This window comes from Malaya genurostris, chromosome 1 (genome assembly GCF_030247185.1).
Source record: "Malaya genurostris strain Urasoe2022 chromosome 1, Malgen_1.1, whole genome shotgun sequence".
NCBI classification, from domain to species: Eukaryota; Metazoa; Arthropoda; class Insecta; order Diptera; family Culicidae; genus Malaya; species Malaya genurostris.
In genome coordinates this window covers 72,405,600-72,430,839 of record NC_080570.1, presented here as the reverse complement: position 1 = coordinate 72,430,839, position 25,240 = coordinate 72,405,600, and the positions used below count along the sequence as shown (strand labels likewise).

General features: G+C 40.7%; 2 protein-coding genes and 1 long non-coding RNA gene across 3 annotated transcripts; 2 read left to right on the top strand and 1 right to left on the bottom strand.

Annotated features, from left to right (window-relative positions):
* Window positions 1-401: 401 nt before the first annotated feature.
* Window positions 402-1,195, top strand: LOC131438037 (uncharacterized). Its single transcript, XR_009230879.1, has 3 exons — window positions 402-632; window positions 725-963; window positions 1,056-1,195. It is a non-coding gene; the product is annotated as an uncharacterized LOC131438037 (long non-coding RNA).
* Window positions 1,196-5,426: 4,231 nt separating this feature from the next.
* On the top strand, window positions 5,427-12,407 carry LOC131440440 (uncharacterized). Its single transcript, XM_058611713.1, has 2 exons — window positions 5,427-8,001; window positions 8,056-12,407. Exon 1 carries the CDS (start codon window positions 5,498-5,500, stop codon window positions 6,608-6,610), a length of 1,113 nt encoding a protein of 370 aa, XP_058467696.1. The 5' UTR covers window positions 5,427-5,497; the 3' UTR covers window positions 6,611-8,001; window positions 8,056-12,407.
* A 255-nt stretch (window positions 12,408-12,662) lies between these two features.
* LOC131440439 (uncharacterized) lies at window positions 12,663-15,571 on the bottom strand. Its single transcript, XM_058611712.1, has 5 exons — window positions 15,168-15,571; window positions 13,830-13,923; window positions 13,274-13,757; window positions 12,960-13,213; window positions 12,663-12,899 (listed from the first exon to the last, which is right to left on the bottom strand). Exons 1-5 carry the CDS (start codon window positions 15,377-15,379, stop codon window positions 12,663-12,665), a joined length of 1,281 nt encoding a protein of 426 aa, XP_058467695.1. The 5' UTR covers window positions 15,380-15,571.
* Between the last annotated feature and the right edge of the window lie 9,669 nt (window positions 15,572-25,240).

Here is a 25,240-nt window from a genome sequence, read left to right as displayed (position 1 = left end):
GAATTCACGTCTATGTCAATGGAGTGCAAAAAGCAATTAGATACCGGAACGTTGATCGCCGCTCGTTCGATTTGCTGTGAGGATAATGCATCAGTAGAGAAAACACGAGCGAATTGTTCCGAAAAGAGCTGCAAATTTTTTGAGTACTCGAACCGGTACGCTCACCGAATCGCATTAACGATGGTAATCCAAATTCCTTTTTTTGCTTTTTCACGTGCTTCCAGAAAGCTTTTGGGTTAGACTTCATCCTATGCTGTACCTTCTTCAAATAATTGGCATGGCAGCGCTTCACGGTTTTCTTGTATAACTATTTATCTGAATATAATAATTGCGCAAAACGTAACCTCCATACTTGGTGTATCGTGTCAGAGCAGATCTTTTGGATGTTTTCAGATGTTTCAATTCAGCGGTTAGCCACGGCGGATGTCGGATGGAATGTTGGACGGATCGTTTCGGAACAAAGTAATCAATCGCGTAGATCAGTACATTGGAGAAGACCTGTACAGCAGCGTTAACTTCATCATTGTCGAGAATGTCATCCCAATCGATACTCATTAGGAAAGCAGTCGTGCTATTATAGCCGGCTCTATTAAAATTATAGCTGATGATGCTGGAAGGGACGCTGTCATGAGGTAAACTTATTTATCTGAATATAATTATTACGCAAAACGTAACCTCCATACTTGGAGTATCGTGTCAGAGCAGCTCTTTTGGATGTTTTCAGATGTTTCAATTCAGCGGTTAGCCACGGCGGATGTCGGATGGAATGTTGGACGGATCGTTTCGGAACAAAGTAATCAATCGCGTAGATCAGTACATTGGAGAAGACCTGTACAGCAGCGTTAACTTCATCATTGTCGAGAATGTCATCCCAATCGATACTCATTAGGAAAGCAGTCGTGCTATTATAGCCGGCTCTATTAAAATTATAGCTGATGATGCTGGAAGGGACGCTGTCATGAGGTAAACTTATTTATCTGAATATAATTATTGCGCAAAACGTAACCTCCATACTTGGAGTATCGTGTCAGAGCAGCTCTTTTGGATGTTTTCAGATGTTTCAATTCAGCGGTTAGCCACGGCGGATGTCGGATGGAATGTTGGACGGATCGTTTCGGAACAAAGTAATCAATCGCGTAGATCAGTACATTGGAGAAGGCCTGTACAGCAGCGTTAACTTCATCACACAGTTCCAAATCAACAGTCGATGTGATCGGATGCGTATTTACGTTTCTCTTAACATTTGTCCAGTCGAGCGTTTTAATCCATTCTCAAGGTCATTTTGCTCTCTCTGTGTGCTAGCGAGTGTTAGTATCAATAGGCACAGTTGGCCAGTGCCGGGTGCTATTGTGATATCACTGTATATTGTGTTCTGGTGAAAAGTGCCGTTATACGTTGAACATTATAGACAATTGTGTTTTTTTTTCCTCGTGGAGGATTTTTACACACCATCTGCGGTGATACACCGATCTGCAAAAGCGAGAACTTGGTGGACGATCAGCCGGATTTTAAGATAAGTACTGTCTTCTCATTGTTTATTCTCCCGTCTTTCTATTATCGGTTCCTCATCATTTTATCCTCACAACTATCCGTGAGGACATGAGCAACTCTGAACCTGATCCTCCCCCTCCCGATGATAAGATGGAGACTTCTGCTGACAGCAGTAAGATTCGCATTAAGAGCTATCCGGATGGGCTTGCACTCCCGGTCGGACCTTATGCTGTATATTTCCGGACCAAATCAATCGACAAAAAATTGAATACTTTGAAAATATCTCGTTACCTGTTCTCGCGATATTCTACTATAAAAAGAATAGATAAAGTACGACCAGACAAGCTCAGGGTCTTACTAACCAGCTCTCAGCAGGCAAACGAGATTGTTCGAAATGAGCACTACCGCGTGTACGTACCAGCTCGTGAAGTCGAAATAGACGGCGTGGTAACCGATTCGACTCTGACTTGTGAGGACTTTCTTAAGTACGGAGCAGGTTGTTTTAAAGACCCCTTACTTAAGAATGTCAAGATACTGGATTGCAAACGCTTGCATTCAGTATCGATCGCCGGGGATGGAACAAAATCTTATCCCCAATCAGATTCTTATCGAGTTACCTTTGCTGGCTCGGCTTTACCCAACTACGTCCTCTTGGACCGGGTTCGTCTGCCCGTTCGTCTCTTTGTACCGCGAGTAATGAACTTTACCAACTGTAAACAATTGGGGCATACAGCTTCTCATTGCTGCAATAAGCCCCGGTGCGCCAACTGTGGGGGAGGACATGCGGATGGCTCTTGCGGTAAGGATACTGAAAAGTGCCTCTATTGTAAGGAGGGTCCGCATGACCTCTCGGCATGTCCCGCGTATAGACTTCGCGGTGACAGAATGAAGCGTTCTCTGAAAGAACATTCTAAACGCTCTTTCGCCGATATGCTGAAGAGTGCCACTCCCCCCAAACAAATAACGAACCCATATGCCTGCTTGTCAAATGACGAGAGTGATTATGACGACCCTTTGGAAGGTACATCTTCGGCTGTCCCTCAAAGCTATAGAAAGAGAAGAAATATATCCTCCCACAAGCTTCCTAGTAAGGGTTCGAAGATATCCTCAGAAGGGCCTTTAAAAGTTACAGCTAGAGGAAGTGGTGCTAAAGCAAAACCGAAGCAAAATGCTCCTGGTCTAGGAAATCTAAATTCTACGAAAGAATTCCCACCACTTCCTGGGACATCAAACCCCTCAAGCGTCCCCGAAAATCTATCTGAGAACCAACTCAGTGCTGGACTTATCAAGTTCTCAGATATTGTGGACTGGATTTTCAAAAATTTCAACATATCTGACCCTCTTAAAAGCATTTTAATTGCATTCATGCCTACAGTGAAAACATATTTGAAGCAGATGACTGCAAATTGGCCCCTTCTTTCAGCGATCGTGTCCTTCGATGGCTAAGTCACCCTCTGAGGTTAAGGATTCAATCACTGTTTTACAGTGGAATTGTAGAAGTATCACCCCGAAAATAGATCCTCTCAAAATTCTAGTGAATAATCTGAAATGTGACGCATTTGCATTGTGCGAAACTTGGCTAACTTCTGATGTACCCCTAAACTTCCACGATTTTAACATTATTCGTCTGGATCGAGATGATCCCTATGGAGGAGTACTTTTGGGGATCAAAAAGTGCTATTCTTTCTATCGCATTAACCTCCCCTCGATACCAGGTATTGAAGTTGTCGCATGTCATGTTACAATCAAAGGTAAGGACCTTTGCATTGCTTCCATCTACATTCCCCCAAGAGCCTCGGTTGGGCATCGGCGGCTCAGTGATATCGTAGAGCTCCTTCCTGCACCGACGTTGGTTTTAGGAGACTTTAACTCACACGGTACGGGATGGGGCTGTCTTCACGATGATAACAGATCAACTATGATCCATGATATTTGCGACAACTTCAATATGACACTCTTGAATACGGGAGAAATGACACGGATTCCTGCACCACCAGCAAGACCAAGTGCGCTGGATTTATCCCTCTGCTCGACATCGCTACGGTTAGATTGCAAGTGGAAGGTGATCCCTGATCCCCACGGTAGCGATCATCTACCTATCGTAATCTCAATCACCTGCGGATTAAGACCATCGGAGACAATCAATGTTTCGTATGACCTCACACGAAATATTGATTGGATAGACTACGCCAATTCGATATCTGAGAAACTCAGAACAACACAAGAACTTCCTCCGGAGGAAGAGTACACGTTTATGGCTGGCTTGATTCTCGATACTGCGATTCAAGCTCAGACGAAACGTGTACCTGGCGCGAAAACTAACATTCGTCCTCCCAATCCGTGGTGGGACAAAGAGTGCTCATCACTGAATGCTGATAGAGCCTCCGCGTTCAAACAGTTTAGAGCCAATGGAACACCTGATAATTATCGTAATTACGCAACGTTAGACACGCAAATGAAGAACTTAATTAAAGCAAAAAAACGCGGTTACTGGCGCCGGTTTGTTGACGGATTAACAAAAGAAACATCGATGAGCACTCTTTGGAACACAGCCCGACGAATGCGCAACAAAAACACCACAAACGAAAGCGAGGAATATTCTAACCGCTGGATATTCGATTTCGCTAAAAAGGTATGCCCAGACTCTGCTCCGGACCAGAGGATCTCCCGCGCCGCGACGTCAAATGCAAACGAAATACCGTTTTCGATGGTAGAGTTCTCACTTGCGCTTTTATCGTGTAACAATAAATCTCCGGGGTTAGACAAAATCAAATTCAACTTGTTGAAAAATTTACCTGACTCTGCCAAAAGGCGCTTATTGAATTTATTCAATCGGCTTCTTGAGGATAATATTGTCCCACATGACTGGAGACAAGTAAGAGTTATTGCCATTCAAAAACCAGGGAAACCAGCCTCCGATCACAATTCGTATCGGCCGATTGCTATGCTTTCCTGTATCCGGAAATTGTTCGAAAAAATGATTCTGTTTCGTCTAGACAATTGGGTCGAGACTAATGGCTTACTTTCAGATACACAATTTGGTTTCCGCAGAGGAAAAGGAACGAACGATTGTCTTGCGTTGCTCTCAACAGAAATTCAAATGGCATTTGCTCGTAAGGAACAAATGGCATCAGTTTTCCTAGACATCAAGGGGGCTTTTGACTCAGTTTCCATAAATATCCTATCTGAGAAGTTGCATCAGCATGGTCTTTCACCAATTTTGAATAACTTTTTGTACAATCTATTGTCCGAGAAATACATGTATTTCGCGCATGGTGATTTGTCGACAATACGATTCAGTTACATGGGTCTTCCTCAGGGCTCATGCTTAAGCCCCCTTTTATACAATTTTTACGTAAACGACATCGATAAATGTATCAATACATCTTGCACGCTAAGACAACTTGCCGACGACAGCGTTGTGTCTATTATAGGATCCAAAGCTGGCGATCTGCAAGGGCCGTTACAAGATACTCTTGCCAACTTATCCATATGGGCTCTTCAAATGGGTATCGAGTTCTCTACAGAGAAAACTGAGTTGGTTGTATTTTCAAGGAAGCGAGAACCAGCACAACTACAGCTTCAACTAGGGGGTGAAAACATAGCTCAGGTCTTCACATTTAAATATCTCGGGGTCTGGTTCGACTCCAAAGGCACCTGGGGATGTCACATTAGGTATCTGAAACAAAAATGCCAGCAGAGAATCAATTTTCTTCGCACAATAACCGGAACTTGGTGGGGTGCCCACCCAGGAGACTTGATCAGGCTTTACCAAACAACGATATTGTCCGTAATGGAATATGGATGCTTCTGCTTCCGATCCGCCGCGAACACCCATTTCATTAAACTGGAAAGAATTCAGTATCGTTGTTTGCGTATTGCCCTAGGTTGCATGCAATCGACTCATACGATGAGTCTCGAAGTGCTCGCGGGCGTCTTACCGTTGAAAAATCGATTCTGGGATCTCTCATACCGATTGCTTATCCGATGCGATATCTTGAATCCGATGGTGATTGAAAACTTCGAAAGGTTAGTTGAGCTTAATTCTCAAACCCGTTTTATGTCCTTGTATTTTGATTACATGGCTCAGAATATTAATCCTTCTTCGTTTGTTTCCAACCGTGCTCATTTCCTGGATACTTCTGATTCTACTGTGTTTTTCGACACATCCATGAGAGAAGAGATTCGTGGAATTCCGGATCACATACGCCCTCAAGTGGCCCCTAATATTTTTTATAATAAACTAAGAACAGTCAACTGTGAAAAAGTGTTTTACACTGACGGATCAAACATCAACGAGTCCACAGGCTTCGGTATCTTCAATCAGAACATCACCGCTTCGTACAAACTCAGTGATCCGGCTTCAGTTTACGTCGCAGAATTAGCTGCCATTCAGTACACCCTCGAGATCATTGAAACCTTGCCCAAAGACCATTACTTCATTGTCACGGACAGTCTAAGCTCAATAGAAGCTCTCCGGGCAATGAAGCCAGGAAAGTATCCCCCATATTTCCTGGGGAAAACACGGGAACATTTGAGAACTTTATCTGGACGGTCTTATTCAATATCGTTAGTCTGGGTCCCTTCGCATTGTTCCATTCCGGGCAATGAAAAGGCAGACTCATTGGCTAAAGTGGGCGCATTAGAAGGTGATATTTATGAAAGACCAATCTGCTTCAATGAATTTTTCAGCATTTCTCGTCAGAAAACTCTCGAAAGTTGGCAAACTTCATGGACGAATGACGAACTGGGACGATGGCTACACGCCATTATCCCTAAGGTATCGACGAAACCTTGGTTCAAGGGGATGAACGTGAGTCGCGATTTCATTCGTGTTATGTCGCGGCTCATGTCAAATCATTATACATTCAACGCACATCTCCGGCGTATTGGGCTCGTGGAGAGCAATCTCTGCACCTGTGGCGACGGTTACCAGGACATCGAGCATGTCGTGTGGTCGTGCGTAGAGTATCGTGACGCCAGGTCGAAGCTACTGGAATCCCTTAGGGCCCGAGGTAGACCGCCTGAGGTTCCGGTTCGGGATGTGTTGGCGAGTCGGGATAGTTCATACATGCTTCTCATATACCAATTTCTTAAACACATTCGTATACAAGTGTAATCTATTATATCTTGCAGAGAAAGTTCCTCCCATTCCTCGACGATATTTTAACTATGACTAAGAATAATCTCCAACTGCAGGTTCGACACTAACATCCGCCCGATTCTATCGACCCCTCGTCCTGTCCACCATCTTCATTGGAACTAACTAGATCTTTTTGTTGTCACTAACTTTTCTGTTCTCCCTTTCCCCGTCTCTTCACCATCTCGTTGTCAACTAATTAGATCTCTGTCGTTTTCTAGGCATTTCGTTCCCATATCCCCTTTTTACCCCGTTTTTCTACAATATTTACTAGTCTATGTCTCTTTTATTCTCTTCCGTAACATAACAATCAACCCCAATGGAAGACCGCTCCAATCGATGACCAGCATGCGGGCCACCCGCCGGGCCTTCGTAGCCTGGGGGTGTTTCCCGCGGACCCATACGGACCAAAGGATGCGGCCAGCATAAATATTTACCAACGTCATCTGGAAGACACACGCTATATTCAGTTCATCAACCACTGCGGATTGCCAGCTGTAGACTGGATTCTCGAGAATAGACAATTTCAACACCAATATTACAGTTTTATATTAGTCGTTAACTAAAATTAGAAAAAGCCGGCATCTTAGAGCTTAAGCAGTGTGCCTAAAAAAATTATATTATATTGTTGAATAAAAAAAAAACTTCATCATTGTCGAGAATGTCATCCCAATCGATACTCATTAGGAAAGCAGTCGTGCTATTATAGTCGGCTCTATTAAAATGATAGCTGATGATGCTGGAAGGGACGCTGTCATGAGCAAGACGGCAGCTGATCAAGTACCGGAGGATGGCAACTGGAAGTGCGAAGCGGGTCAACACTAAAAAGCGACTCAACGTAACTATCCTTGCCATGAATTGATATTCGGAAGATTCTCTCACCACACTCGCACACAGGACCGAGACGACTGGAGTACGCTGGCTGGAACAGCTCGACTGTGGCGAGGGACTTGCACAGTAGCAACTGTGTGGGTGCAAACGAGTTTATAATAACTAATGTATAGTATGCCATGACAAATTGCGGTAGACATCATTGCACCAGGTCAAGCGAGCTGTAACAGAATTGCTTTGCACATTTCACCACGAACAACCTTACAGGTAAGAAGTGTACCGCTCTGGGTGATTCCGTTTCCGATTAATAGTTATAAAATGCACAATGGCGATCCTGCCAGGAGTTGCAATTCAAATAGCATAGTTATTCAAAACGGAAACGGAATCACCTAAAGCAACAGAAAATTATTCAAATATTTGGCACAAAGATTTTCATTTTCAAATGAAAAAAAAAGAAGCGTCGGTGGAGATTACGTAACGTTGAAAATAACTGGAACAAGCGGATCATTATGGTCGCGCATCATAAGCGGACCAGGAAGGTCGCGCATCATAAGCGGACCAAGAAGGTCGCGCGTTATAAGCGGACCAGGAAGGTCGCGCATCAAAGCGGACCAGGAAGGTCGCGCATCAAAGCGGACCAAGAAGGTCGCGCATTAAAATACATTTAAAAAAATGTTGACGATTTTTTTTAATTGAAAAAGGCGGATTCATAAAATCGCGCATCAAATAGCGGATCTGGAAGGTCGCGCAAATATTTAAATATAAAGAGCGAACCGAAAACGTCGCGCATAAAGGGAGCAGGCAACGTGGCCGTGCAAATGAAAAAAAATAAGAAAATTAATGAGCGGATTTTCAATAATCGCGCATCGTAAAGCGGATCGTTAGATCGCGTACATTTCAGTTATAAGTTATCTCACGCATATATTTTTGTGTATAATTCCAGACCACAAAAAGGCGTTAAACTAAAGTAATATGGCAAACGACGGAAAATATGTCCGATTGGGCAACTCAAAATATATACCAATATTCGGCTACAATCGTACTATCTGGTACGCAGATTTTCTCGTTCAATTGTGAAACGAAAATGGCCGAAGAGAAAATGAAATGAATGAAAAAGCGGATCACTATGGTCGCGCATTATAAGCGGACCAGGAAGGTCGCGCAATTTTAATAAAAATGGCGGATTCTCGAAATCGCGCATCACAGAGCGGACCAGGAAGGTCGCGCAAATATTTAAATTTAAATAAGCGGACCGGAAACGTCGCGCACAAAAGGAAGCAGGCAACGTGGCCGTGCAAATAAAAAAAAGCGGATTTGAATAATCGTGCATTGCAAAGCGGATTTTGAGATCGCGCACATTTGCTTCGTAAGTAATCTTACGCGCATATTTTTGCGTGCAATTCCAGACCACAAAAAAAAGTGTTAAAAGCAAGATATATGGAGAATAACGGAAAATATGTCCGATGGGTCAGCGGTACGAGCAATGCAGAGAATCAGACGACATTTGACGCATCTGTTGATCAGACTGACGAGGAGTCAACGATTTCAGTAACGCCGTGCAATTTGAGCATGTTATGCTTCAGGTAGTGAAATCGAACTCGAAAACATGTTGACAATGATTTAGAAAATGTACAAACAAATAATGTAGGAGTTTCGCTTCGCCATCATGATACACCACACACAAAAAAAAAAATTGTATTTTACAGGTGTACTCATAAAGACCTGGGAAATTTCATTTGTAATGGCTTAATTTTTTTTTCCATAAGTACGTTTATTTAATAGGCAATATGCTTAAGTTTTTCTTCGCCGTGGCATCCACAATACATAGTACTTTAAACGTAATACATTTCGAATATCATATTAGTATGTTTTTATCAAGCGATTTACTATTACTGGGACATTGGATAGTCTACCTTGGGTACGCAAGAAATTTATTAGTTGAGATCTGACATCACGATACTCCACGCACGTCCAAACGACATGATCAATATCGCGATAACCTTCGCCATAAGCACAATGATTAGTCTAGGAAAGTCCAATTCGAAGGAGATGTGTAGTGATTGGACATGAGTCTGGATATCACACGAATGAAGTCCCTACTCAAGTTCAGTCCCCTGAACCATGTCGATATTTTAGGAATAATTGAGTGCATCCACCGACCCAGATAATCTATATCCCAAGAAGCTTGCTGGCAAGTGTTCTTTGGCGGGACGCGCTATATAATTCGTTGAAAGCAATTGGTCTCTCATGAGTTTCACCCTCAAAAGCACCACGTTTGGACAAACTCTTTCATTGCCTAGAATGGAACAATGAACCGGGAGCCAAAACTAAAGTGATTTGATAATTATTATTCAATATGTCGTTCAGACACTGTTTTATTTTGCCCAAGAAAAATGATTCATTTTTGCCAGCAGCGTTTGAGCGAATGGCTTCAATTGCACTCAGACTATCTGTGAAAAGAAAATAATGGTTTGGAGATAATGTGACGATTACACTCAAACTATAATGAACTGCTGCTAACTCTGCTATATAAACAGATGCAGGTTCTTGAAGCCTAAATGAGGCCGAAACATTATTGTTGAACATACCAAACCCTGTCGCTTTTTCAATTCGCGATCCGTCCGTGTAAAACATTTTCTCAGAGTCAATAGGACTGAACTTACTTGAAAATATTTTTGGGATTTCCATCGAGCGTATGTGTTCCGGAATTCCACGCTGCATGGATGTGTCGAAAAATTTAGGAGGCTGTGACGGATAGGAATATATCTTGAAGTGTCGATTTCCTGTAACATATGGATAAAATATACTGTCATGAATCTTGTTTGAGATTGAAACTCAACTAGCCTTTCGAAGTTATTAATAACTAAGGGATTCAGTACCTCACATGCTATTAGCAGTCGCGATGAAAGCTCCTAAAAACGATCTTTCAATGGACGAACTCCCGCCAGAACTTCAAGACTCATTGTATGTGTCGAATGCATCCAGCCTAAGGCAATTCGCAAACAACGGTACTGAATTCGCTCAAGTTTGATAATATGAGAGTTTGCAGGGGAACGAAAACAAACGCATCCATATTCCATCACTGAAAGTATCGATGTTTGATACAATTTTATTAGATCTTGCGGATGAGCACCCCACCAAAATCCTGTTTTTTTTTCGAAGAAAATTTACTTTTTGTTGGCATTTTGTTATCAGATACCTAATGTGTCCTCCCCACGTGCATTTGGAATCAAACCACACTCCGAGGTATTTGAAAGTCAAAACCTGTTGGATAATTCTTCCCATCATATGAAGCTGAAGCTGCGCGGGATCATGCTTTCTTGAAAATACGACCAGCTCCGTTTTTTCCGCAGAGAATTCGATACCCAGATGAACAGCCCAAACGGACAAGTGATCTAAGGTATCTTGCAATGGTTTTTGCAGTTGTCTTAGTGTACATGGGGTTAGCTGTCAATGTCATTTACGTAACAATTATAGAGGAGCGGACAGAAGCAAAATCAAATATCCATCTGTTCGAGTATTCCTCACTCTCATGTCCTACGTAACGATTCCTCATTCGACTGGTCGTATTGACAAACCTTCGACAAAATGTCTCCAATAGCTGCATTTCTTGGCTCGAAGTATGTTCTTGTACTTGGTTTCTAAAACAAGAATTTTTCAAAGTTCTGAAGAGTTCCTCATCCTCGTTTTAAAAACGTTTTGAAAGCATTTTTTTTTTCGCGTGTTTAGCACCTGAGCACTCTTTGTCCCACCAAGGGCTTGGAGGCCTTCTGTTAGACGATGGACCAAGAAATCGTTTGGTTTGGGCTTGTTCTGCGGCCTCCAAATAATGGCTTAATATTTTACTAGTTTGATTGTAGTGCATGAATTTTACTAGTTTGATTGTAGTGTGCATTCGGCTAGCGGGTTAGACTGTATGAATACAGATGTGTTCTTCTGTTGCTCAGTCGATCAATGGACGTACTTTGTAATCCGATTATTCTCAGTTCAAGTCACAGCGGTCGCAATCATAACCTTCTTTTTATTTCAATGAATTTCATGTCATGGAATTTTAGGTATAATATTGAATGTTCTTGCACGTAAAATTGCTCCATTTATGTGCATTTGATAAGATATAAAATCACAGGATTTTTCCGAAGTGTGCAGTGTTAATTCTACATCGTGGATCCGAGCGATATACCACTCGATACACCCAGGGATGCCAAAGGTTAAAAAAAAATCTGTGCATTGCGAAAAATCTGAAAACTTGAGTGAAACTGTATGATTACACTGAAACGTTATTCCTTCTCTGACATAAGTTCTCGTATATCGACCTATAAGATTATTTTATTTGTTTTTATTTTGATTTATTAGAAGTAAAGCTAAGAGAACTAGTATTTCATTTTTTTTTGAGAAGAGGGTGGATGTGTGGGTGCAAACGAGTTTATAATAACTAATGTATAGTATGCCATGACAAATTGCGGTAGACATCATTGCACCAGGTCAAGCGAGCTGTAACAGAATTGCTTTGCACATTTCACCACGAACAACCTTACAGGTAAGAAGTGTACCGCTCTGGGTGATTCCGTTTCCGATTAATAGTTATAAAATGCACAGCAACTACATCGCGTCCCAGTGAACTCTCCTCATCGTACGATCACAAATCGTTTGTTACCCTAGGTGGTGTTCGCAACAACGGCGAAGAACCGGGCACCAGTGAAGTGACTTCCATGATAAAGATCTATATGAATTTTACTGCTTTTCTGGGAAACAGCAAGAATATGACATCATTATGGCATGCTGTGATTGGCTCATGAAAACAGATCAATTCAAACTATTTTTTCAATGGTGTACTATTGAAATACTAAAACGACATCGCAATACATGTTTTTAAAAAATAGGTTTCATTGGTGTTGAAGCTAGGTTAGAAACTAGCTTCAAACAAACGGTTTGACAGCAGTTAAGGTGGAAACTGGGTTGAGTTTGGCATCAAGTGAAAACGACACAAACCCTAACACTTTTCATTTTAAGAGTAATCGCCTTTTCATTACGTGAACTGAGTGTGAGAAAAAGGACCTCACATAACCTCTAGTACAATGGAGATCGAATATGTTTTATGATGAAAAATTATAGGTTTTATACATAAACATGTTTTATTATAACGAAAAGGATATTACAAGTAAATAGTAAAATGAACAGTAAGCACATTTGATAATGTTAACTAGTTTATGCTTGTTGGCTTTGGATTTTTTTTTATAATTGCGTTGCCTTGTTCAAGAATTGTGATGCCGAATTTCATTGCTTCTAGGATGGGCATTTCCCGTAGAATCTTATCTAGTTCTAGGTGCAATTCTTCATACATAAACGGATTAGACCGAGAATAGGCAAGGTCTAGGGCGGAGCGAGCCAGATTTATTATTGTAGCGTCGATGTTTGTTTCATCTTTGCGTGGTAATACCTGTCAATGTGTTAAAAATATGGTTATCATATAGTTAGATACGAATTAATCTTTTCTTACAGGATTATACGGAGCTGAACTAGATGGATTGCAGAAGTCTGTACGATCATTTGGGGGAGCTGGAGCAGCTGCAAATTCCCCGATTGTTGACAAACCTTGTTTTGAAATGGGGCAACTCCAATTTTCAGGAATAACGCCAAGTGCATCCTCAAATATCTCGCTGCTACATTGATTTGCATCTTCTCGTGAGGCTGCTTTTATGGGTTGAATAACTCTAATGTTGTTAGCAGAAGCTACCGCTGGCTTATCTGAACCTATGAATTAAAAAAAAATATGGTCAAGTGTTACGATCTCTAATAATGACAAATTCTTACCAGAAGAAGCAATAATATATGGCGATGGGAGCAATGGTTTCTTATTAACGATAATAACTAAATAATTGAAAAAGAAAAAATAAAAATAAATTGTAAATAAATAAATAGGTAATGTTATGTATTTGTAGTGAAAAGCAGATTGCTTTGAGGTTATCGTTTTTGATGGTGGTTGAAGAACTGCGTCTAGTAAGGGATGGAACGAATTTGTCGTCATGTTCGCGAACAGTTGCTCCGGTGGTGGAACTGACAATTCCACTGTATCTTTCGAGAGTTTTTCTCTATTATATGGAGTTCTTGAAGGCATTTCATCTGATGCGCTTGCTAGAAGCGGTATATTTTCATCAGGACAACTAGTAACTTCATCATCTTTCCTGAACTTCGTCTCGACCCATGGCATAACAGCATGAGCTTTATCCACTATAGATAAATGATTCGAGTTCTCGTTTATAATTGTATTTGAACATTCTCTTGCGCGTGATGAACTCTGTCTCAGTAACAAAAGAAAAATGTTAAATTGGTATGAAAACATTATAATACTAATATTTATTGTTCTTACATCATTGCCAATTATCAGTTCAATTTCAAACTTCAGTTCAAACAAATTTATGAACTGATCCATTCGCATTCCAATTACACTCCAACACTTCACGCTTTAATAAAAGACAACAGAGAATGTATACATTAGAATTTATTTCTAATAATAATACAATGATGAAATGTACAATTGAAATTGTTTAAGTTTAAACTCAAAATCAAAGGATGAATAAAAATTTGCTTATTGGGTTATAAACTAGATATCAATTGAAATTATTTTCCTGTAGAAATAATGCGATATTTTTTGTAACTTTACTTTTTCCATTGAACAACGGAAACATTAGGATAATTTATAAAAGATACATTTTTCTAGTTGAAGAGCCATTTAGTCAAAGAAATCAGCAGTTCAGGTTTAGGTTTAGGAAATTCCAACAATCGTACGTATGTTTCTCACAAAAAGCAGTCATATGTGGCCTTTAATAGCTTTATCACTGCAACTTGAATTTCGTATCACATATCACTGAAACTTGACTTTACGTACTATAAGCAAATACGATATAAGTATCACAAACATTGAAGAAAAAATAGTAGTGTAAAAAAAACATCTTCCAACGAAATTTGTCTAAGGTGATTTTCACAATAACGTTAAACTCACCCAAGTAGTTACCTTTTTCATCAAAATGACATTCGCATAAATAAAAAAAATCACTTGATTTCCTAAGTATGGCGATACCGATAAAAATTTGTCTCAGACCGACGAATTGCCAGTCGTATTCATTTATATACTTTCTGATACATACCTTAATTTATCTAATGATAAAAAAAACAAATAAACTTGTGTTGTACTATAATTTAATATTATTTAAAAAAAAATGCGCACTAAATTTGACAAAATAATTTACAAAAGAGCACTTAATCAAAATCGGTCACGTACTCTTGAATACTTCTATTATCTTTAGCAGTCGGTATTTTCAGCCATCTCGGTTTTGTCCCGGTTAGGTTTTATCACAGGAGTCCAAGAGAATCCCAAAAAAATTTCTCAGATTTTTTCACATCGATGAACAGAATCCGATCAGGACTATCTCCTCTTGGATCTCAATGAAAAGGATGCCTTGGTTCGTTGTATTCTGGCCATCTAGGTTATCAGATACAATATCCTAATACCAAAGTCCTTCATCTTCATGAAATCGTTCGCCGTGTACATCCAAACCTTGAAAACACTCCACCTTCGAATATACTATTCCTAAAAATATATTTTAAATGCCTACGAGAGGTCGATTCACATCTTGCCAAGCACAAGGTCTCGAAAGACTAAGAGGAATCAAACTCAAAAATATTTAATATTTGACAATGTACTCACCTCCAATCAGTTACTTGGCATCGAATAGCCACAAGAAACACTTCGTCTGGTAGTTGACTGCCCGAAGCCATAATTTCCGTGCCGGGATCGTTCCGGAACACACACGCTGATTCGATAAGAACAGCTTCCGGTCCTACGGAAGCAGTAAATACCGCAAAAACACTGACCACGATCACCAGTGGCACCAACGCGGACAGAAAGCGATTGTGCATCTTGACTTCTTTCAATTCAAACAAACAATGAGCAAATTTTCATCTGCTGAAGTAACAAAGCCTACTGCGACGGCTGTTGGAGAAGTTTTATGCGCGGTGGGCAAAACGCGAAGCGTTGCATTTTGCTGCAGCGATGGCGTCAAGCGATGCACTTAATCAACGTAAATTATAAAACGTACATAAACAGATAAGTTGTCCGTGTTGAGAAATTTTGTTTTCAATCTCTTAATCGTTGACCAAATATGTTTTAGCCGATGAGTAATAGTATGTTCATATTAGCTTTTCGAATTATTGACTCGCGATAATGCAACCGGCTTTTTTGCTCAGAATAGTGCTAAAAATACTCAGTTTCACCAGGTTGGAGAGGTGGATATAATCAGTGTCTCCGATACTTCTTACTGAGAACAGATAATAATTGAACTTCAGATGATCATAAGGGTATTTTAGGAGAGAGGGTGGACAAAGTGCGGATCTCAACGAAGGAGGGTGGTACAAAGTTTGTTCATATGAACGAATATAACTTCGAAACAACTGAATAGATTACCACCTAACTTGGCACAAGTAATTCTTGCTGTTCATACGTTGCTACTAGGATATTTTAGGAGGGTGGGTGGTGTAGTAAATGTTTGCTAACAGGTGGCACTAAGAGATAGTCGTAAGGATATTTCTACGCGCATGTTACTGAGCAAAGGAAAGAATTCGGTTTGCCATCACAAATGCAATTCGGAGATCGTATTGGTTCGTCTACTCAAGAAATTTGCCAGTTGTTTTCGGAAAGGTTCGCAAGTGTTTTCTCTTGCGATTTTCTATCTCCGCAGGAAATAGCACGCGCCGCGAATAATGTTCCTGTATCCAATTATGCTTTGCACTCGATCAATATAGACGAGGAATCGATACAAACGGCAATCGTTGGTATGAAGGCTTCCACCTCTGCAGGCCCAGACGCCATACCAGCAGTCATCTTAAAGAAGTGTTCAACCGGGTTAATTGCCCCTCTTTGCCGTTTATTCAATATGTCACTAGCTACGGAAGTATTCTCCAACTTATGGAAAGCTTCATTCATGTTTCCGGTCTACAAGAAAGGAGACAAAAGTGATATAAACAACTACCGTGGTATAACTTGTATAAGCGCTATCCCCAAGCTATTCGAAAAAGTAATACTGACTCCAATTTTCGATCATTGCAAGCAGTATATCGATGATTCCCAACATGGGTTTATGCCTAAGCGTTCCACAACCACCAATCTATTATCCTTTACATCTTACGTGACCAACGCCATGTCAAATGGTTTTCAGACGGACGTAATCAATACCGATTTTTCCCTCGCCTTCGATAAAATTAACCATGACATCACAATAGCAAATCTGGATCGACTTGGTTTTGGTACAAACGTCCTTCGATGGATACATTCATATCTCAGGAATCGTCATCTTGTGGTTAAAATTGATGATTGTGCTTCGGAAGAATTTGTTGCAACATCTGGAATTCCGCAGGGGAGCCATCTCGGCCCTTTGATCTTCTTGCTTTACTTCAACGACGTTAATTTTTCTCTGGAAGGACCGCGCATATCTTTTGCAGATGACCTCAAGATCTACCGTGTTATTAGCATCTTAGATGATGCGACGTTTCTTCAGCGACAATTGGCAATCTTTTCGGATTGGTGCAAATTGAATCACATGACCGTTAATCCAGAAAAATGTGCGATCATAACGTTTACGAGAAAAAAAGTGCCTTTGAAATTCGAATACTTTATTGAGCGATTCATGATTGGTAGATCGACGTGCATCAAGGACCTCGGCGTTTTTCTTGACGAGCAGTTAACATTCAGGCAACACACCAACTACATTGTGGCTAAAGCTTCTCGCTGCCTTGGATTCGTGATGAGAATGGCTAAGCATTTTACGGATGTTTACTGCTTGAAATCCCTATACTGTTCACTCGTTCGCTCTACTCTGGAATATTGTTCAGCTGTTTGGAACCCTCACTACCTCAATGGCATTAATAGAATCGAGTCGATTCAACGTAGATTCGTTCGATTCGCTCTTCGCCGTTTACCTTGGACCAAACCTCATCAACTACCGAGCTATGAAAGTCGCGGATTGCTAATCGGTCTAGACGCACTGCAAGTAAGACGGGAGCTATCGCGTGCTTTAATGATAGCAGACGTTTTGAATGATAGAATCGACTGCCCCACTTTGCTCCGTGAAATCAACATCAATGTTCGTCCTCGAGCTCTCCGCAACAACGCTTTTCTTCGACTTCCTTTACGCCGCACTAACTACGGGATAAACGGTGCGATTATCGGCTTACAACGGTCATTCAATTCAATCAATTCATCTGAGTTCGACTTCAATCTTTCACGGCATAAAACAAGGACCAAATTCATACATAGTATTAGAATTAATCATTAGGACCACATCGTGTCTGTTGATTTTACAATAAATAAAAAAAATTAAAAAAAAGAAAGGATAGCAGGAGTAGGGTAACAGAGGTATTTTGGCCACTTCATATATTTTTGCCCACCTAACAAACTATATGGATTCAGTCGATCTTAGGTAACCCATGTTGCATCAGTTTGAAGCTAATCACATTAAATTACCTATTGCGGAACGATTTTTCAAAGATATTAAAACATTTGGTGGATATTTTTACAAAGTGGGCCAAAATAAAATCGATCCTAAAGCGGGCCAAAATACCTCTGTTACCCTAGTCTCCATACCAACTCAGTAAATTATCACCAAAATTGGCACAGATCTTTTTTGACGAGTTCAGATATTCATTGCAGAGATGAAAAACGGAGGAGTTTGTAGCAAGCGCTTCTAAAAAGAGGTGTTAATTGTAAAATTTATCTTATTTGTCAACAAACCAGGGGAGAGGGGGGGCAATCAGACTAGGAGGGTCTTGAAAATCTATTTCTATCTCCCATTTTCGATAAAACAAGAGAAGTGCCAAGAATTTTAAGGTGCTAGATAGTATTGTTATAGTTAATTCAAATAAAACGCAAAACTTTTCAAATAATTTCGATAGATCTGATTCCATTTCGTCGGAAAATTCAAAGAAAAAAGGCGGGTGAGTAATGTCAGAGACATAACTGGATGTCGTGAATACGAAAAAACTGACACGCTCCCATCACTTTTCCGAATATCAGTTAGTTGATTGATTGTATGAATTGTGCAAGCTTTCCTCTTTTTCACTAATAGAATTTGAAGCGATACACCTACATTAAAGTACAGTTTAGTTACATTAAACAGCTACTATTCTACAACTATATATTCCAAACTTGAAACAATTCCTTTTTAATTTGCTAATATAGGAAGCTAGGTACGACAAATTTGTAGTTTATTTTTATTGAAGCTATGAAGTTCGAAGATATCTGATTCTTCTCGAAATTTCAGTACGAGACAATTGCAATGGCCTGGTCTGAAATGTATCTACGATCTTCGGTATGCAAGAGTGATTCTAATAATAATAATGATAGTAATAATAATAATACAGATTAACCTGTATATATGGCAACCCTGTTTCGCATGGCATATTTTCACACGACCCCATACTAGTATAAAGATGTGTTCAACATCATCATTTTCGCTTTCGCATTGCCGTTCGTAATTGAATGTGTTAGTGACGGTACAAATCTGCTTTTCTACCTGTCTTCGGAGCCATCGTTCTGACGGTGTCTCGTACGTACAGAGTAGCTGCTTTAACTTAAATGACGCTATTTCTCACATCACATTTCCTTTTATACGTGCTAGTGGTAGCACGGTAGGACGTCCCCTTTGTTAGAATTCCTTTCCTATACGCAGAACGGGAAACAGTGAAACGATATAAAAGAGAGAGTTAGCAGAGCGGCAGCCAGTAATACTGAATGGGTCGTCGAGCTGTGGAGGAACAATTAAGGGCAAGGCAAGGTCCCGCTCAAACCGTGCTGGTCTGAAGTGCCCAGTTGGCGGCAGAATCCATCGTTTGCCTCGGAAGGGGAACTACGCCGAGCGTGTCAGTGCTGGTGCATCGGTCTATCTGGCGGCAGTGATGGAGTACTTGGTTGCCGAAGTGTTGGAGTTGACTGGTAACGCTGCCCATGACAACGAAAACGAAAATCATCCCTCGTCATCTGCAGCTGGCCATCCGTTGAAAACCCCGTCCTTTTCAGGATGACCACATCACTGTGATAAAGAAATATTTAGAATTGCTTTAAGTTTAGCCAGTTCTGATACGCCTGGAAAGTAGAATGCGCAAATCATGTGGAAACATTTGTTCTAATAATTTGTATAAAGTATACTAGTATAAAGATTTTTCTAAATCAAAATTTTCTTTTCCGTATTGCGAAACAACGTTACTGTCGTAATTGAATGTGTTAGATATCACTATCAAAAAGCGCCCCATACTAAAGAATTCACGACAAAAAGAAACACATATTGATCTGTACGTGGCAACACTTTCGCACGGCATATTTGTAAACTAGTATAAAGATGTGTTCAAAATCATCACTTTCGCTTTCGCATTGCCGTTCGTAATTGAATGTGTTAGTGACGGTGCAAATTATTTTAACTCCCATCTTGATGAATCTTTTGGTAGGAAATATTGAGATCTAAGATGGTTCTCGTGTGTGTCTTGTTTCGGCAATGGGCCTTGCTGGACTTTTTGGCTGCCTTTTTCGGTTTCATTGTGCTGACGGTGTCTTGTGCATTCATATCGGGAAACAATGAGACGACAGGTCCTCGATGTTGCTGTCGTGTGTCTTGTTTCGGGGAGAGTTGCTCAGCAAATGATAGGAAAATTGAACCATTCTACTTTTATATGGATGCTCTTGTATAGATACAGACATCTCGCGTTCTGATTGGCTGGTGCTGTCATGGGTTAAATCAAACAGGTTTTTCAATAGTGTACTATTGAAAAACTTCAATATTGTTGTAATACACGTTCAAGTTGAATATTTTCGATTCTATTGGTAGTTAGATTATATAAATCCTTCTACAGATCACTGAGCTATGAGCTTTCAAAATACGAGAAAGGCAAACGCGCCATATGAATTATCCTCTTTGATACTCGTTTATACCAAACATTTCAGAAAAGTTGAATTGTGAACTATTTAAGAATATGTCACACAACTGAAAGTTTTATCATAAAATTGTGATCATATTTCCGATGGCATGTAGCAAGAATTATGTTGATTCGTTAGATATAACAGGAGATATTCACGATCAAAAACTTATCACTCTCTCAGAGGGTAAATTTTGAAAAGGCGCCCCATAGTAAAGTAAGTCGTATTCACGACAAAAGTATCTTCATCTAACAATGAACGCGAGTGTTTGTAAGTTTCAGCATAACTACGAAACAACTAAACGAGTCTCCATCAAGTTTGGCACTTGTACCAAAGGTATGAATCGATACTTTTTTGACGAGCATACATACTTTCTACACTACTCAGAGGTGGTCACAAGGATAATAATAGAGGTGATCTGTAGTAAATTTACTAAGAAAACAGGAGTTCAAGATAAAACTTATTCAACGAGAAACGATACTTTTGACTAATACATATACTATCACATCAACGGAGATTATAAGGTTATTCACAGATAACAGATATACAAGCTCACTTAAGAACTGTGAGTAAAATTTGCTCAATTAGCGTGGCGAACACTTGCAGATGTCACCACGATTTAGGTGCCGCTTTCACTGAGCCACAATTTTGGGTGCAACATTCACTTCACGCTAGTTTTTTGTTTTGCTGTTGGTTAAAATGACAAGTTTATTTTTGTTTTATTCCGATCGAATTATCGAGAGGTAGTCGACGAAAGGCATTTTTACGGAGAGCACGGGGACGGACATTGATATTAACATCACGGAGCAAAGCGGGGCAGTCAATCATATCATTCAAAATATCAGCTATCATCAAAGCACGCGACAGCTCTCGTCGTACTTGTAGTGTGTCAAGACCAATCAGTAATCCGCGTCTTTCATAGCTCGGCAGTTTATGTGGATTATTCCAAGGTAATTCCAAGGTAATCGTCGAAGAACAAAACGTGCTGTATAGATAACGTCTGTCTGCAACCCGTCTGACATAGCGTTTGTTATGTAAGATGTTAAAGATACGAGGTTGGTAGCTGTTGAACGCTGCGGCATAAACCCGTGTTGAGTATCACCAATGTACTGCTTGCAATGGTTAAAATTTGAGTCAGAATTACTTTTTCAAACAATTTAGGAATTGCGCTAAGAGGAGTGATACCGCGGTAGTTGTTCATATCACTTTTGTCGCCTTTCTTGTAAACCGGATGCATAAACCAAGCTTTTCATAAATCCGGAAAGACTGCTGTAGTTAATGAGGATCTGAATAAACGATAAAATGGTGATATTATTCCAGCCGAACATTTCTTCAAAATATCTGCCGGTATGCCATCTGGTCCTGCAGAACTCGAAGACTTCAATCCTGTACCGAATTCACGTCTATGTCAATGGAGTGCAAAAAGCAATTAGACACCGGAACGTTGATCGCCGCTCGTTCGATTTGCTGTGAGGATAATGCATCAGTAGAGAAAACACGAGCGAATTGTTCCGAAAAGAGCTGACAAATTTCTTGAGTACTCGAACCGGTACGCTCACCGAATCGCATTAACGATGGTAATCCAAATACCTTTTTTTTGCTTTTTCACGTGCTTCCAGAAAGCTTTTGGGTTAGACTTCATCCTATGCTGTACCTTCTTTAAATAATTGGCATGGCAGCGCTTCATGGTTTTCTTGTATAACTATTTATCTGAATATAATTATTGCGCAAAACGTAACCTCCATACTTGGTGTATCGTGTCAGAGCAGATCTTTTGGATGTTTTCAGATGTTTCAATTCAGCGGTTAGCCACGGCGGATGTCGGATGGAATGTTGGACGGATCGTTTCGGAACAAAGTAATCAATCGCGTAGATCAGTACATTGGAGAAGACCTGTACAGCAGCGTTAACTTCATCATTGTCGAGAATGTCATCCCAATCGATACTCATTAGGAAAGCAGTCGTGCTATTATAGCCGGCTCTATTAAAATTATAGCTGATGATGCTGGAAGGGGCGCTGTCATAAGGTAAACGTTTGGAGTCGAGTACGATGTGTAGCGGAGGATGATGTCGAACACGTTTCACTAGAGGAGACGGTGCAACGCAAATGTTGGGTGCGATATCGGTTTTACTGGAGAAGCAAAGGTCGAGCATTCGGTCATTCTCGATAACGATATGGTTGAATTACCGCAGCAAGTTGAGGTTATAACCGTTGAGCAAGGTAGTGATTCTAGCGTGAAATGCTGAACGTGCGGGATCAGCAAATAAAAATCCATCAGAAGTGGCATACCAATTCAAACTAGGAAAATTAAAGTCTCCAACAACCAGGATTTCGTCGATGGGCAACGCATGCATGGATGGATGCAATTTCATGCAATGACTCGATCTGTGCCGTAATCAGCGGCACATCACGACATCGATCAAGCAAATGAAAAGCGAGAAATCAGCCAGTTTAACACGAACCCACACCTGCTCTACACAACGTCCCGGTGTGCTCTGAACCACTTGAGCTTTTAAACGACGGTGAACCGCGATGAGCACTCCGCCTCCTATGCTCTTCGAACTGTTATGGGAGCTGCGATCGGTACGGAAAACTTCATAATTTGACCCATATCCTAGGACGGATATCGTATTTTCGTTGAGCCACGTTTTCGAAAGAGCAATGATGTAACAATCATCCGCGCATGCCAATCGGTAATCGTCAATACATGTATTAACGCTACCTACATTTTGGTAGTAAACATTCAAATGGGAAGAACGACTGAAAACGAAAAGCGGGTCAGTGCTGGAAGCGTTCAAACTTGCCGTCAAGAGTGGTTTGGAAGACCCCTTCCCACGCACAGGACCGGGACGACTGGTGAACGCAGACTGCAGAGGCTCGACTGTGGAGGGCGTATCGGGGGCTTCCATGAAGCAGATTTCGGTGCGTCCCAGTGCAACAACTATTTGTGCGGTACGCTCAACATTAGAGCAAGACGGCAGCTGATTTAGTACCGGAGGATGACAACTGGAAGTGTGAAGCGGGTCAACACTGAAATGCGGCTCAACGTAACTATACTTGCTATGAAGTGATGTTCGGAAGATTCTCTCACCACACAGGACCGAGGCGACTGGAGTACGCTGGCTGGACACCAACAGCTCGACTGTGGTGAGGGGCTAGAGAACTTGAACAGCAGCAACTACATCACGTCCCGGTGAACTCTCCTCATCGTACGATCACAAATCGTTTGTTACCCTAGGTGGTGTTCGCAACAACGACATCGATGGCGAAGAACCGGGCTCCATTTCTGCGGCTGTAGCATCATCGGGAGTTGGCGGTAGGAGACTGATTGGCGGGCACCAGATGTTGCCACGAATATGGATCACGTGCAGCGACGCGAAATTTATAAGTAACCCGACTTTGAAAGAAACGAAATTCCGGCTATTGACGTCGATTCCCTTTTTCACCAACGGTACAACCTAAACCTCGTCTTTACAATTAAGACCGTCTCTAGTGATCTGTTCTACCATTTCTCTGGTAACGCTAGGATGAAACCGGACAAATAAATCCACACTTATAGAGATGATGAAACCGTTTGAATGTTGCAGTTATCAACGTGTTTCCACTTAGAAAATAATGAATTGGGTGGTTCGTATCCGTCTTCGCGACGACACTTAGCAGTGGGATGAACTAAATCAGTGTTGTTAACACTCTTGTCGTTTTTACGTCCCGGTGTCTAAACAGATACTTTGCTGGTAAGACGAGATATTTGCTGGTTATTTTTCGAAATTTCGACCTTCAGCTCAGCACACACCGGTTCCATTCTCTCGGAAATCGCCGAAATCACACATGCAACAGAAGATATAGATTCCCGGAAACGAACGAGTTTCATCAATTTGCAGCACTGATCACACATCCAAAACAAATTGTTGTTTTAACAAAGTACCTTCAAGAACGGTCTGTTGAATCCGGCACACTTCATGTGGACCACATGATTGCAAAAACCCGAGCACGAAATGAAATCTTCATCAGAAGTGACGGTTTTGGCACATCGATTTAGTGTGGATGTATCTATTCAATGCGATAACTCCGATATTTAGCCATCCATACTACTGAGTAATATTTGATCCATTAGTGAACTAATGAGCAATTATAAAACTTCAGGAGGTTAAGAAATGTCCGATGTGCTCAATTATTTTTATTGTGCACCCAACTGGCGAGGTAGCTTCGTAACGATGCCGCTCTTTAAATATCAATTGATTAACGGAAAGTATTCTCGAATTGATTTATGTTAAAGCACAGAGAGCAGACATCCAAGTAGTGATTTCAATTTGTGTAAGAAATGTAACGGTTGTTTTAAAAAGCAATCACCAAGTAGCAATTCTCCTGGCGCTTCGACCAGCCTAGTAATCTCTTATGGGCTTTTGCGTTCGAGCTTGCATACAATGGTTATTCATGTGTGCAAAGTCGTGCACAACGGTAACTTTTAACGGATATTTACTTGTATGCTTTACAGAACTTTTTTGAAATAGGTTGTACTAGTATTTCAATTTTGTGAAATTGGGTATTTTCGCACTATTCTGTGAAGTTTGTTAGTCTTCGTTGGCAAAGTACAGCAATTCAAAATGAATTTTTTAAATCATCGGTAACGAATTTCCGGTCTAAATTCACTACGTAAATGTAAATGATATTCATATCAAAGGATAAAGATGATTGCTTCGCGGGATTTCTAAAGGGTCGAGTAATTTTTCTATCGCACCGTATATTTTACGAAACCTAGAACAAATTTGGTTATGTGCCCTGAACGCAAAAAAAATCTAACCCAAAATAGTCATGGATT

What these genes read in the sequence shown, in the direction of transcription:
- LOC131440439 (XM_058611712.1), bottom strand. Translation starts at nt 15,379, where the DNA reads ATGCACAATCGCTTTCTGTCCGCGTTGGTGCCACTGGTGATCGTGGTC. An exon ending in ATATATTATTGCTTCTTCTG is followed by an intron (nt 13,214 to 13,273) that starts GTAAGAATTTGT and finishes TTTAATTCATAG; the next exon opens with GTTCAGATAAGCCAGCGGTA. An exon ending in GTTCAGCTCCGTATAATCCT is followed by an intron (nt 12,900 to 12,959) that starts GTAAGAAAAGAT and finishes ACACATTGACAG; the next exon opens with GTATTACCACGCAAAGATGA.
- LOC131440440 (XM_058611713.1), top strand. Translation starts at nt 5,498, where the DNA reads ATGGTGATTGAAAACTTCGAAAGGTTAGTTGAGCTTAATTCTCAAACC.